Source organism: Amblyomma americanum, chromosome 1 (assembly GCF_052857255.1).
Source record: "Amblyomma americanum isolate KBUSLIRL-KWMA chromosome 1, ASM5285725v1, whole genome shotgun sequence".
NCBI lineage: Eukaryota > Metazoa > Arthropoda > Arachnida > Ixodida > Ixodidae > Amblyomma > Amblyomma americanum.
Genome location: NC_135497.1, coordinates 112,407,825 through 112,423,573, shown reverse-complemented (window position 1 = coordinate 112,423,573; position 15,749 = coordinate 112,407,825). Strand labels below are relative to the sequence as shown.

Genomic DNA, 15,749 nt, shown 5'->3' with positions numbered 1-15,749 from the left:
AAGTGTGAAAGGAAAGTAAAGCATATGCATAGGACTGGTATGTGTTATTACACACAAGTGTCCACTAGGTGGCAGTTTTCAGGGTCAAATTCTTGCTGCTACGGAGCATGATTACACAATTTTAAAAGTACAATAGATAAATGCCAATACAGTCGAACACGGATATATCGAACCCACATATATCAAATTATTGCCTGTATCGAACTCGTAAATTATCCCCTTGAAAATTCTGTGTAAAGGTATAGAAATTCGTACGTTTATATCGAACGATATTTTTACCCGCCATTGGATATAAAGAACGCCGCGCGATCTCGGCACTCGCTGCACCCGCGAGCTCCGCGCCTCCCCCGAAAGGCTCGGAAAATGTGAGAGCGAGGGGGAGGGAGGCTCGGACTGTACTCCCACTGCGCACGCTCTCCGACTTGCGGAACAGCTTTTTTTTTTTCTCTCTTCCAATGTCCCTCATCCTTCCCCCGCGTAACCATAGTGATCGACTCGGAAAAGGTAGCCAGGAACGAAGGCGCCGGCGGCCTCCTCCTTTTGCCTTTCTTTTTTCTTGTTGCTTTTTCACGAGTTTTGCTCAGCCAACCACAGCTCGTGCCTTTCGTACGTCGCTGTCGCCCTCGGAGGTGGCCATCGCGAGCGCTTTGTTGGCGGAGGCTGCGCACGTGAATTCTTGTTTTGTGCGCGTTCTTGTGTTTCGTGTTCATTATTGTTTTGCGTGCGTCTCACGGCACGTGTGACTGGATCGTGGTGAGCTGACGCGGAAGCAATGGCTGCAGCAAGCACAAGCAGCGTCAAGAAGCGCAAGAACCTGGACTTTGCGACAAAGCTGAAAGCCATTCAGCGTGTTGAGGCAGGCGAGAAAAGTGCGACGGTGGCAGACGACTTCGGGATTCCTCGGAGCACTCTAAGCACTTTGTTAAAAAACAAGGCGGACATAAAGTCGAAAGCGGCGGAGCAACGAACGTCGGGAGCTTGTCGTGTGCGCGCTCTTGCCCACGAGAAAGTTGAAAAGGCTCTCTATGCGTGGTTTTTAGAGGTGCGGGCTAAGAACATTCCGGTGGATGGCCCAATGCTAATGACTAAAGCCAAATGGTTTGCCACTGCACTCGGTGATGACAACTTCGCCGACAACACAGGGTGGCTGCAGAGGTTTAAGAACCGCCATAAGATAGTTGGCAAAACCATTTCTGGGGAAAGTGGAGCCGTCATCAGCCAGGATATCCAGCAGTGGATTTCGAAGGAATGGCTGGAAATTTGCGCGAAGTTTTCACCCGCGGAAATCTTCAACGCCGACGAGACCGGGTTGTTTTGGCAGATGCTGCCCAGCAAGACGCTCGACGTCCGGGGCAGCACGTGTCACGGGGCCAAGATGAGCAAAGTCCGCGTGAGCGTTCTGCTCGCTGCTAACATGGATGGCTCTCAAAAGCTCCAGCCCTTTGTGATCGGCAAAGCAAGGGCACCGCGCTGCTTCAAAAACTGTAACCAGCTCCCCGTTCGCTACGCCTTCAATAAGAAGGCGTGGATGACACGTCAGCTGTTTACAGAATGGCTGCAAGCGTGGGACGCCGAAATGGCAAGTCGGGGCGTCACGCTTGCCTTCTCGTCGATAATTGCTCGGCCCATCACACCACCTGCGAGCTCGAAAACATCGCGCTCAAGTTGCTACCGGCGAACACGACAGCGAAGTTGCAGCCGCTCGACCAGGGCATCATTAAGTCGTTCAAAGTCGGCTACAGGAGGCGACTCATTGATAGGCTTTGGTGAACCTCCGCATGGGCACCGAGCTTAAGGTTGACCTGTTGGGGGCCATTCAAATGATGATGGGCGCCTGGAGAGACTTGAAACAGGATACCGTGGCCAACTGCTTCCGGAAGGCAGGCCTTGTGACGGCCAAACTTCCCGAAACCTGCGAAGACGGCGACGGCGACAACGAGCGCATGGACAACGCATTTCGCAAGTTGTCGTCTCTTTTCCCGGCTGCCGTTCCAGCCGAAGTGTCTGCTGACGATTTTGTGAACGTTGACAGCAATGTTCAGGCTGTTGCGAGCCTCGCCGACGAGGACATTGTAGCTGCAGTCGCAGGGACCCAGGCCGACAGCTCGAGTGGCGACGAAGATCGTCCGGACGAGGGGGCGGCTACACGCTCGTACTCCGCTGCTGAAGTGGCGGCCGTGTTCAGCTTGATTCGCCGTTGTTGCAGCGACATGGAAGGAACCGGGCTTTCGCACCTGAACAGCCTCGATAAGATCGAGGTTGGCGTCTTTAATTTCATTTGCAAGGCGAAGAAGCAGACCAACATAAGCGATTTTTTTTCACGCAAATAAAGCATTACGTTGCGTCGTGTGTGCGAAAATAGTTGTCATTCTTGAATGCTCCGATCAGTAGGTCATCGTCCGCCACAGGTAAAGTCCCTGGGCCTGTATTTTTTTTATATCGAATTTTTAATATATCGAATTAATTCGCGATCCCCTTCGAGTTCGAGATATCCGTATTCGACTGTATACCATATTCACTCGCATAATCTGCACACTTTTTCTCTTTAAATTAATGCTTCAAAAGGGGGGTGCTCAAATCATGCGGAGATTTCGCGAACACGTCCTAAAAATTCTACAAAGGTCGTAATGCACAATATACACTGCACCTTATGCTGGCCAAAAAAAAGTGACTCCAAATATATGACATCCTCCCACCCTGCCTCACGTTATGTAATTCCCCGTAGAATGGCATAACGGCAGGTCTGCAGCTCAAAGCAATAGATACGCAAGAATAAAACAGCAAAGCCAGCACTCAGAAGCAAATAGAGATAAAAAGTGATAAAATGGCGCCCATGCATGCGCGGCCGGGCTGATTGGCGGCAAGCCCAACAGCAAACAGTTCAGTAGTTTGAGATTTTGGTGCATGTCAGAGATTACTGGAGTTGCTCATCCTGGAAAGTGACTGCCAGCGAAAGCGATCCGGGAATCTCACGCGGCGACGCGGCCATGTCTATCTTCCCAAGGCTGCTTCAAGCACACCTGCGAGCATGCTGGTGGTCTGGTACAGCGGGGGTGGGCAAAGTACACGAGTAAATAGGGTAGCTCCAGCAGTGGAGTTCTTTCAATTTTGAGAGAAAAAAAAAATAACTATCTCAAGAACCCAACCAGACGGACTTCCGTAGAAGATATTTTCGCTCAAATCTTTCAATTTTGCATTGTAGATGCCTGGTCCTGCCTAAATGCCAGCAGTCCAAGTGTTGTATAACATGTACTACTATGGCCCCAAGCCATTCCTGTATGTTACATCTCAATATGACATAAGGATTGTGCAAAATGGAAGTTTCATACAGAAAACGTGTAAAATGTGTAAATAATTTGAGCAGTCCAACGCAATAAAATGCTTCAATGTCACTGCATCCATAGAAAAGTACAGGGTCTGTTCTGAAAGTAAGGAGATAAGTGGCGGTGCTGCGTGCACGTGTGCTTGACTGGGAAACCGGTTTTGGGGGAAGCTTGGGGAACCTTCAGCTTCACATGACGAGCTCAGTTGGCTTCAAACAGGCAAAGCAAGTAGACGCGCTTGAGAGAGTAACCCTGTTTCGTTGCTGCGTTAAAGAGACCGAACACTGAATTTTAAGCATCTAATTTTTTTCAGCACAAAAGAAAGCTTGCTGCCTAAGGTGCTCAATTTCATAACAGTTTTGTTGGAAATGCTGTAGAAGATTCTCACCGAGAATTTTTAAATAAGTGCATGCACCTATCTTAATGTACCCCAATGCTGGACACCATGATCAGCAAGTGCAATGGTGATTGCACATTGGCAAAAGTGCCGTACCAAAAAATGATATAAATTTCAACTGCCAGACAGTAATGAGATATTTTTAGTATAGAGTAGCATCCATTTTAGTTTCCACACTCAAAGCTGTTATGGCACAGTGATATACAACTCGTCAATGAAAGTTTCAGTGAACTGGGCTGTGGAGCCATCTACAGTGAAGGCTACTTATAGCGTAACCGGCTATAGCGCGGGCTTTTCTGACCACCGGTATTCCTGCCATAGAACTCAATGTATAGGCAGAACACTTAATATGCAAGCACAAAAACCAGAGTACCGGAAGAGAATTCATGCGTCGAAGTAAAAGGACGTGGACGCAACGCTCTTCAGATGGTTTTGAGAAGTTAGGGCTCAGAGCATACCAGTAAGTGGCTCGATGCTCCAACAAAAAGCTAGGTGCCTGGGTGTTCTTTTAGGCCACAATGACTTCTACCCCCTTAATGGGTGGATACAGCATTTTAAAGACCATCATGGCATCAGCTGCAAAGCTGTGTGCGGTAAAAGTGGAGAGGTGAAGGACGAGACCATCGCAGTCTGGCTCCGCTTAAATTTAGAAACCATTCTCTCGACGTACACGGACAGAGACATTTATAATGCCGACGAAGCAGGCTTATTTTACAGCCTGTTGCTGTATAACCTGGTGTGTGTGTGTGTGTACGTGTGCGTGCGTGCGCGCGCGTGAAATGTGCAATAATTTTTGTTTTAAAGGTAGGTAGCCCGTTCCGCATGGCTAAGAGCTTAAAGACGCGATGTTTTGGTTATAACGCGGTACTGCTTATAATGCAAGTTTTCGCAACTCCCACAACTTACGTTATAAGCGGTCTACACAGTGATGAAAGCTAAAGGCACACGGTCGATGATGTGAAGAGAGTGTTGCTTTTCATTGCAGGGTGCACTGTAGAGAATGCAACTACTATAATAAAACATGACGAGCACTCCTGAAAGAAAAGAACACTGTGCACTTAAACCAAATAAGTGATATCTTACCATGATCTGGTCACGCGGTGGGCTACACAGATAATGGTGGGTTTCACCACAAGATGGCTTTTTATGTGATTTTCAAAGTCAAATTAAAACTGTTAATCCTCGTTTCTTTGTATTGCAATACTCGGTTCTTACAATATGAGGCACGATCGTTTCATTTCCAGAGTAATGTCACGACACATTTCAGTCAGTGGTCGGTCCCTTAAAGGAACAATGGAGCAAACGTTGCAACAGCGCTTAGAAATGAAGTTTAGTGTTAAACTAAAGAAGTCCCCTACCGAGACATTTGACATGATCAAGACAGCATATGGCAATGATGCTATCTGCAGATCGTGAGTGTTCATAAGGCAGAAAACCTTTACAGATGGCCGAGAAGACGTCCACAACGAGCAAAAGTGCAGGCGCCCATCGTCGACGGTTTCGGACACTAATGTTGACTGTGTGCGTGCTGTAGTTAACACTGATCGGCGTTTAACTGTCCGTATGACTGCAGAAGGATTAGAGGTTCCAAAAACTCAAGTTCATGAAATTGTCACTGAACATTTGCATGTGTGCACAGTGTCAGCAAAACTCGTGCCAAAAATTTTGAACTCTGTACAAATGGACGCCCGAATTACTGTTTCTGCCAAATTACTGCAACGAGTCAAAAGTGATTGAAACTTTTTTTAGATGAAATGTTAATGTTTCAATATGACCCAGAAACAAAAAAGGTAGGGTTCAAAGAGGTACACCAGTGACTTTCCCCGTTCTAGGAAGGCATGTTGAAATCGAAAGTGAAATCCATGTCGATCGTGTACCAAACCGCAAGGCCTTCGTCCATAAGGAATGCATAAAGAATGTGTTCCCTCTGGAACAATGGTAAATGCAAGTTTCTATGTGAAAGTCCTCGAGAGACTGAGACAACACATCCTGCGCGTGTATCGAGAGATCGCAACATCATGAACTCTGTACCATGACAGTGCTCTGCCACACTCATCACTCGCTGTTAGGAAGTTTTTCATTGGACAAGGCATAAACGCATTTCCCCAACCACCATACCGTCCCAACCTCACTCTCTGTGACATCTTCCTGTTTTCAAGGATGAAACGCATTGAAAGGACAATACGACACCGTGGTAGATGTCCAAAGGGTCGCAATGAAGGTGCTCAACGAGATTAAAGAAAAGGATTTCCAAGACTCCTACATACAGTGGGAAACTCGCTGGGCTCGCTGTGTCAATGCCCAAGGTTCTCATTTTGAAGAATACCATGTGTATTAGATATTTTTTTCAAATAAAGTGGGTTTTCTAACTCAGCCTCCTTACTTTCAGGACAGAATCTGTATTGTACTATCAGCCACAACAACTGCGTGGTCACACCGTGGTGTTGTAATCTCGTGCCACTCTCTTGTGGCCAGAGTGCCCTGAGTGACGACAAACTTCATACTCACTCGTGCGCTAGTGCTTGTCACGCTTGCTAAATTTCTAGTTTGGCATTCGGTTCCCCCGCTGCCGACGGTTGTGACAAAGAGGAGCGCGCATGGCAGTGGTTGGGCGCATCGCGCTGCAGCAGAGCAGGCGGATGGCCGCAGGGCATCAAACCGCTGCACTGTGAAGGAGCGAGGCCCTGATTTGTTTTTTGCTGTCTACTTATATTGCCCTCGTGTTTAATATTATTGCCTGTTGCTTGCATCCACCACTGCTCAATTTAAGACAGCATGGCCCAAAACACCGCATCAGTGACTACAGTGATGCGCGCTTTTTCTTGCCGCTTGAGGCAAGTAACAGAGGCAGCGAGCTATGCTGCGGGCGCTACTTCTCTTTCGATATTATCTTTTCGGCATTGGCTCAGCAAAAGGTTTTATGTTCTGTTCAGCGAGTCCTCTGAAAACTTTTAACTGGATGCTACGATACTTAGTCTCTAATGAAACTTTATTTACGAGCGGATCAGCTGCACCATGCCGTTAAGGAAGGATGAGAACCACTGCTCGGATGGCTGGTTCTAGTGGCGGAGCTCCAAGTCTCCATGCTATGACAATTAACCCAAGCCACCACTGTCAACGGCAACTTTTCTTCCCTCTTTACACTCTCATGCCAGCAATTGCGATTTTTTTATCTGCTTTCATGAATAAACTTTCATGACTGACATATTTTTTTTTATTTATCTTCCCAACTATCTGTTCATGACGATATTCTCGTAAAGAAGTTGTCATAAGAGACTAGTATCGTAGCATCCAATTAAAACAGTTTTCAGAGGACTCGCTGAACAAAAAATGAAACCCATTGCACAACCAATGCCGAATAGACAATAACGAAAGAGAAGCAGCACCCACAGCAAAGCTCGCCACCTCTGTTACTAATTGCACCGGCATGAAAAAGTGCGAGTCACGGCAGCCACTGATAAAGCACTCTGGGCCATGTTGCCTGAACTCAAGCACCGGTGGACGCAGGCGACAGGCAATAATGTTTAACATCCGGGAAATATAAAAAGACAACAACGAAGCGATGCCTTGTTCCTTCATAGTGTAGCAGTTTGATGCCCTGCGGCCGCCCGCTTGCTCTGCTACTGCGCAATGTGCTCGACCACTGGCGATGCGCGCTCGCCTTCGTCGGAACCATTAGCAGCAGAAGAGCGGAACATCACACTAAAAATTTATCAAGCATAACAAGTACCAGCGCGAGAGTGAAGGCAATGTTTGTCGTCACTCGGGGCACTGTGGCTGCAAGCGAGCAGTGCGAAATAACAGCAACATGATGCGGCCCCGCAGCCGCTCTGCACGGTGGTCCATTTACTTTTCCGGCCGATAGTAAATGAGGAGGCACGGCATCACTATTGGGCACCATAATCACAAGGTTCACAGTATTCACCTAAAGAAAGCATGTATACATGACCTTTTGAAGCTGGCAAGAAAATAAAAAAATTCCTGTTACAGCAGAACCCCACTACAGTAAACTCTGATACAGTAAAAGCTCTGATACAGTGAAGTGAAACTGCAGTCCCATTTCGCCTTCCACAGAAAACTGATTTCTTTTGTTCATAGTAAAGACATCTTTCATAAAGAAACAGTTATCTGGCCATGGAGGCGCATTCCCGCAAAATGATGACATCGCGGCATGCACGTGGTCTAGGATCAAAAGACCAACGTTCGTAGGCAAATGAATACTGAAAGACGATAAAACTGCGCTCCTTAAGATGGCTTAACTTTTAGGCTCATGAGCTGCAAAGAAAAGCCAACTTTGCGAAGGCCTCGGAGCCTTCGTAAATAAAGCTTGCAACGAACGCAGAAAGGTGCTGCTGGCCGCTAAGCAAAGAAAGCGCAGTAAGGAGTAGAGAAGAGAAAAAGACAGTGAACATTCATTGCACTGGGTGGCGCCAAGCACGAGGCAGCAGTGACAAGAAGTGGTGGCATGGTGGCACTGCGTGGGCAGTTTTGACATGATTGACTGTGTAAGGCGCATTTCTGAACTACTGCTCCTTAAATTACACTGAGGCCAAGGAAGATGATGTGTTTACATAAAGCTCCGATTTTCACATGGAATCAAACTCACGTTATATTCATAGCCACGTTGTATTTGAGAAAATGCGGTGCTTCTATAAGACGTAAATGAAATTACATGATAACTGAATCGTTAGCATACATTGGAATGATTAGATAAGGATAAAATGTATTTCCAAGTGCTTCTTTTCTAAACCAACACTGTACTGAGCAAGTAGTTAATAAATTACCAGACAGCATCCTCAGAGCCATGCTATCATCAACAACCGAGTGACTGTACTAAAGAGGAGTTCTGTTGTATAATTAAACAGTACTATTCTCTCCACCACAATAGATGCAGGTGCACAACTTCTGTTTCATAAAAAATAAAACCTAGTAATCAGTTGCAATCGTGAACATTTGGACTTACAGCTTCCAGGATTTTCACAGTTTTTGAGTGCTCTCCAGACGTCATTACATCCAGGAGGTTGTCAACCATGTCCATTACATAATCACAGTCTTTGGCAAAGCTGAGCAAACTGCACAAAATGGAAGCGAGAAATATGAGCATTCAGCCATATATGCAAGTGCAAGTTACACACACAGTTCCTAAATGACGGCAATTAGACGGCTAACATAAGAAGAATAAAGACGTTATATTCTTATTTTATTTTATTTTTATTTGCAAATACTGTTGGCCGTGGGGCCGTTACAGTGGTGGGGCGTAACAGGTTTCCTTTTCATTATACAGAAATACAAAAATACAAAGTCATCGCCATCTGCACAATCATATTTCTTGCAGCGCAATGTTTCCCCCCACCCCCCTTTTTTTACAGAAGTAGTGTTAATAAACATTCACTTTAAAAACATAGTTATTTCACACCGAAAAGAAAAAAGGAAAACTTTTCTACATTCCCGGCCTTCATCTTAGGCGAGATGTAATCACGAAGTGGTTAGGCAAATGACATTAAAAAAAAAAACATCAACAACAACAACAAACAATTTTTAGTGTAAAATGGAGATAGCTTTTTCGAACGTTGTTAATGTACTGGACTGTAAGAGAGATGCTGGTAAATCATTCCATTCTCCTATCGTCCTCGGAAAGTAAGAATTAGCATACACATTAATGCGTGGGTTCGGGGTTTGGTAAGAGTATTCACTACTTGCTCTCAGATGTGTAAGTTGTTTTGGGACCAAGTAATGGGAGCTATTGATATTGAAGGAATTTCTTGAGAGCTGAAATAAAAATTTTTTGTCTGGTCATTCAGCGACGTTCGGCTAGAGGTGGAAAATTGAGAAGACGCAGCATCTCTGTTACAGAATCAGTACGCGTATATCTGGACATTATAAATGGAGCTGCTCTTCTTTGCACACTTTCAAGTTTTTTTTATTAAACCACTTTCTACGGGATCCCATATAATGCAGGCATATTCTAATGCTGGTCGCACATAAGTTAAACAGGCAGCTAACTTGGCAGATTGTGAGGCCAGTTTTAATCTTCGGCACAAAAACCAGAGGTTTCTTTTCAGCGGGCAGCTGAACAAATTTTAAGTACATGATTTTTCCACCTTAGATCTCTAGAAATGAGGACTCCCAGGTATTTAAGTGTTTCTACTGTGGTAAGTGTGGTATATAAGAGCATATAACAGTGCTCATGGGCATGTTTGGTCCTGTTCGTGACATGCAAAACTACTGTTTTCCCTTCTTTAATTTTCATTTTCCAGCCTTGGCACCATTTTTCAACAGCTATGAGAGCATCATTAAGTGCTTTTTGATTATCTGGATTATTTATACCACAGTAGAGCAGGCAGTCGTCAGCGAAAAGTCTCACTGTAACATCCTTATTATTATCGGAAGCAATGTCGTTAATATAGACTAAAAATAAAACGGGACCCAAGACGGACCCCTGAGGTACGTCTTGAGTCCCGTTTTGGGTTTGCAAAAGCTTTGCAGGTACATTTCATGAAATGCTCCTTCTCCAGGCTCATAAGTAAGTGTTCTTCAGTGGCAAGTCCGCAAAGGCAATAACTTCCCCGCATGCTTGCTTGACATGGTTCCAGATCATGCTGAACAACGTTTACAAGCATGATGTACTTTGGCAAACCACTCTTGGGTGACCAGAGTACACTTGCGAATTTACAGCACACACTGCCCAATACTTTCGCACTGATCCTGTGCTCAACCTGTAAAGTTATATTTATATATTCTACAGTTAAACTTGGATATAACGAAGTCAATAAAAGTCCCCAATTTTTCATTACATGCAGGTTTTCGTTACATACAATTTTCATGTGAAAAAATTGAAAGGACTGTGCAGAACGAAAAACAAGATGAAAAATAAATGTAGATGAAATAGCCTAGAAATCATTCATGGTAAACCCCAGTTATACCCCTGTCACACGGGACGTTGAATGTCATTCGCAGCGAACGACATTACGTTTGAATGGCGTTTTTTTCGCTGCTACACGGGCACAGTCAATGACATTCACAGCTAATGACATTCGCCCATTGAATGAGTTTCCCGAACTCATGCACGCGCGACCTGTGTAATCTCGACGACAGCGGCTTGGCGAAAAATTACAAAACTGATTAGTGAGAACAAAACGTATTCAAAGAAAACTTTATTTTAATTGCTGCAATGAACTTTTGAATCATTTTTTGATGTAAAATAAGGTATTTGAAGCGATTTGCGCAACTACACTCTTGTTCCCAGTCGCCGCCAGTTACTGTAGAGACGGCCGCGTTTGTTTACAAACCGTCCTCCATCTTGCCTGAGTAGCGTGGTCGTCACTCCATTTGCCTTCAGTGCTCGCAATGGAAAACAACTCTGCAGCTTCGCCAGCCCAGCAGAAGGCGTGTGAACAAGCAATGTTCGCTTGCACTGTTGCTCATTAGCGACTGTCAAGAATTCGGCACCAATTTCGCAGCCCTCAATAGTGCCGACAGCGGGAGGAAGTGCGGGCGGCATGTACGGGAGGGATCGTGAGCGGCTTTGAGCCTGTCTTGCTTTGGATATTTCAGTGGATTGCTTGTTGACTATTGCTGCCGCAAGGCGTTGCAAAAAATTCTTAGAGTCTATTAATGTGTAACAGTGTGATACTAGCAATAAACATAAAATATGTGTATGAAAAACATGATTTGTAACGTTCTGCTGTCATAGCAGTTAGCCGATGAACATCGCCATCATTTGCAAATGCCGTCTTGTGTACCCGTGTAGAACGGGAACGCCAGCAGGCAATGACATTCGTTGTGAATGTCATTCGCTGCGAATGACATTCAACGTCCCGTGTGACAGGGGTATTACTCGAAGTCGTGAACACGGAGAGGTATTTTGCAAATGCACTGATAACGCGAGTGCAGCGCCAACTGCCATAGTCTCCAGTGCAGATTGCTCCATGAAAGCATGTCGCTGATGCATGTGAGGTGGGCAGAGTAAGGGAAGGTGGGGGAGTCGGAAGCACCTGCTTCTCTGTGCGCTCTCGCCTAAAAAAATAGCCTCATGGTCAGCCTGTCAGCTGTTGCCCTTGGAAACTGACTCTTCGCCTCACTGGGCCAGCACTCTCACTTTCTCCACTCCTGCTGTCGACGCCTGAATTGCGCAAGCAACCGAGCAGCGGCAATGGGTGCGCACTGCTTGTCCCATGCCTTCTTTGTTAAATCCTGTTGTTTTGTGCCGCTTTTGGACATTAACTGTCGCAGCATCACTCGGTGTGTTACTACAAAAGCAAAAACTGCAGAGACTGCTGCATTTGCTACGAAAAAGTGCGATCGCACGGAAGCACGCCGTGTTTCATGACCTGTGTTCACTCGTTGGTATCAGATCTTCCTCTCATGGAGGTTCATGTTTTATAGTCATGAAACTTTCGCGTGATTCGGCCGAATTTTAAGAAACACAGCACTAGTTAATAGATAACCGGCAGGCAAGTTTCTTATATCAAGGCTGACAGCCACAACACCTATGTTACATTGAGTTTTCAAATACAGTAGCCGATGGGTAATTCGGACTCCAATAATTTGGACTTGTAGGATATTTCGGACTTCGATGAGGCGCCATCAGTCACCCCATAGAAGGGCATACATATTCGCGACGGATATTTCGGACTTCAAAAGTCCGACAGTTCGATTTTCCTGACTAATTTCAGTTGCCTGCGGGCCAAAATCGGCCATCTTATCAGCTTTTCGCCGACACAAAAGGTGCCATCTTGGATTGAGGTGGATTTACTCTGTAGTTGGATTGGCTTCACATACTTTCGGTACCTCATTTTTGCCAGTAGAGGTCCCTGCGATCTCTGCCACTTCGAGGTGGCAGTCCGATTGTCGTCGCCGTCAACTTGATTTTTGTCGCCAATGTTGCTATCGCTTGTCTCATACGCTGAAAATTGGTAAATTGGTTTTTGGGGAAAGGAAATGGCGTAGTATCTGTCTCGCATCTCCCTGAACCAGGCGCGGTAAGGGAAGAGATAAAGAAAGGAGTGAAAGAAGAAAAGAAGAAAGAGGTGCTGTAGTGCTCCGTAATAATTTCGACCACCTGGGGAGCTTTAATGTGCACTGACATGTCACACAGCACACGGCCGCCTTTAAGTTTCACCTCCATCGAAACGCAGCCGCCGTGGTCGGATTCAAAACCGGGTACTCCGGATCAGTAGCCGAGCGCCCTAACCACTAAGCCACCACGGCGGGTAAAGTTCGCCATTCGCCGTTTCGTCACTTGGGTTTCTCTGACCACGTCGACCAAGTGGCACTCACGTCTTCACAAAGTTACAGCCATTCGCCGTTTTGTGATTGCGTCCGGCGGTTCCGCCGCTTTGAACGAAAAGTGCCTTAACTTTGCGTGTGTTTGACGAGCGGTGTGGTGCACACTCGGGTTGAGGACAAAAGAAGCGTGGGAAGTATTCCAACTAAATGCGGTGACCTCGCTGTCCAGCGTGTACAGTAAAAGCACAACTTTGGCGCAAATACAGGCGCAAAATGTCGCTAGCAAGAGAAATTTTTCCGCAAGGTAAAATCAGTGACATTTTTAAGCCGATTTACTCTCAATAAAGTGATTTTTTTGTACTTCACGGATTTTTCGGACTGTTCCGATTATTCGGACCATTTATCGGGTCCCTTTAAGTCCGAAAAATCGGTCGGCGACTGTATACTATTTTCTTTTTAACTTTACAGAGTGGTGAAATTTGCCCAAGTTTAGCTTTTAGTGCTCGCGACAACTTCGTTGTATCGAAACTGTGGCGTGAAAGTACTTCGTTAAATCGAGAGAGAAATACGTGCATTTCAATGGGAGCAACAACCGAAAAAAGTTTGTTGCCTCACAAACTTTGTTAAATTGAGGTTCTTTATATCGTGGTTCAAACTGTATGTGTTGCTGCTTTCTGTTTGCGCTGACATAAACAAAAAGTGAACAGATTTAAATTTGCAACATTCTCTTTTCAGCTGAAATGATGCTGCAAGCAGTGAATGCAACCCAGATGCAGCTGGTCCTCTATTCTAAAACTATATTATTAGGTGCCCTGCTTCTCCCCGAAGTGCTTGCATAGTACTGATGTCTCATAATATGGACTACTGTTATGCTTCAATTCAAACTAAACCACACCAAGTATTCTTTGCTCAAAGAAAGTAAAGAAAGCAACTTGAATATTGAAAAAGCAGTAAAAGTACCTCTCAGCATACTGGACCCCAAGTTCATCTCCGTATGTTGAGTACACAAGGTCGGACTCTTCCTTTGAGAGGTTCGCAAAAGAAGAATCATAATGAGGTGCATAGGTGCTGTAGGTCCCATAGTTGAGATAATTGACTGCAACAAAATCACAAAATTGTTGAAGTGACAACAAATGTAACAATACAAAAAACGAATGTGGTAATGAAAATATTAGAGCAGTCCTTCAATGTGTCGTTCAGAATACACTTTTGACAATAAATAAAAGGTAACTAGGATAAAAATATTACAATGACAATAATAGAACCATAGGTTCTGCATAACGAAATAGCAACAGTGAATATATAAATGATAGTAAGGGGTAAAAGTATCGTTTACTTTCAGATACAGTCGAACCTACTTAAAACGATACCGGTTTTAACAATATATTGGTTACAACAAAGAAAAGCTGCTGCACCGTCCACTTTTGTATGTTTTCTATAGTAAAATAACCCGCTTACTACAATGCCCCCACGCCGCATTATTGGCTATAACAATGAAGTCCGGCTCCTAAGTGCTCATGCCAAAAGGGAGTGGAATGCGAAATCCTTGAAAAAAAAATAATAAATTCCAGCCGCTGCACCCTCCCCACCGCGCGCTCATGCAATAGAACCTGTTTTCCGGCCTTCTTCGCATGGCCAGCCTCGCGCGCCTCATTCCCGCTGCCCTTCCGCTCTTCCACCCATCCGAACACAAATGGGCTGCGCCCATAGCTCTACGCCACGCCACCCTCCGAAACGCAAATGGACCTCGCCAACGTGCCGACAGCACTGATCTGCTCGCTCGCACCTCATTCTGCGCAGTTCTGCCAATAGATTTGGTTGTTTGTGTTGATTGCGTCAAAGTCGTTCCTGGCCATGTGGTTTCTCCGTCTCGTTTGAATTGCTGCCGAAACGGAAGATGGTTGATCCACCTGCTGATAATCGGACGACGTTGCCGGTGAAAAGAAAGCGCAATGGCTATCGATTTGGAGACTAAGTGCAGTATCGTGAAGGACTAAAAAGAGGGTAAGAAAGCGTGTGATTTGGTTAACTACGCACTATCGCAACCGACGGTGTCTACAATCATCTGCTCCGCTGAGAAGTTCGACAAAGAAAAGTGCTCGCTTGACAGTGGGCGCAAACGCGTTCGACAAGGTGCCTATAAGGAGGTGGAGGAGGCCCTCTACGAGTGGTTTCTTGGTGCCCGTGCCCAGAACTTGCCTATCGCCGGGCCGATTCTGGCCACAAAGGCGAAGCTGTTTGCCCTGCTGATTAAAAATATGGACTTCCAGCCAAGTGCGGCTGGATACAGCGCTTCAAAGAGAGGCCATGGAGAAGGATGTCAGCAAGCTTCGCGTGAGGCAAGCAAGGCTGATGGACATGGCGTTTTCTCGTGCAAGCCAGCGAGAAGTACATTGCGAGATGCTTGTGGCGATTTCACCCCAGCGTTTCTTCGGGATTTCTCAAGCTGAAAGGCAGCCGCGGCAACCTTCTCGTATTTTTTACAAGGCCCCTTTCGAGGCCATCAAAATGATGCCTCGGCGGAGCTGGCATGTCACTTGCCGTCCGTGACCCCTCTTTGCAGTTATGCTTTTTTTTCGTGCAGCCCGTTTATAACAATTATCGGTTATAACAATGAAATTTTCGTGGCACTTGAATATTGTTATAAGTGGGTTCGACTGTATGCCGGTTCCCAATTTCTGTGACTCAAAGTGTTTAATTTACTGGAATTTTTTTTTTCATGGAGAGGGGGGAGGAGCAAACCATGCTGTGATGCACCAAATAGATTTAGTTTTCACATAATATGTGTACTTCCTACACCC

At 45.6% G+C, this 15,749-nt stretch overlaps 1 protein-coding gene across 1 annotated transcript in view; it reads right to left on the bottom strand.

Moving 5' to 3' along the window:
- The window catches only part of LOC144113474 (bromodomain-containing protein 7-like), a 115,761-nt gene that overhangs the window by 57,546 nt on the left and 42,466 nt on the right, over positions 1-15,749 (bottom strand). Inside the window, exons 10-11 of the mRNA XM_077646564.1 lie at positions 13,909-14,044; positions 8,684-8,792 (exon numbers count right to left, since the gene is read on the bottom strand). Coding sequence (XP_077502690.1) covers positions 8,684-8,792; positions 13,909-14,044 — 245 coding nt within the window. The remainder of the gene's footprint in view (positions 1-8,683; positions 8,793-13,908; positions 14,045-15,749) is intronic.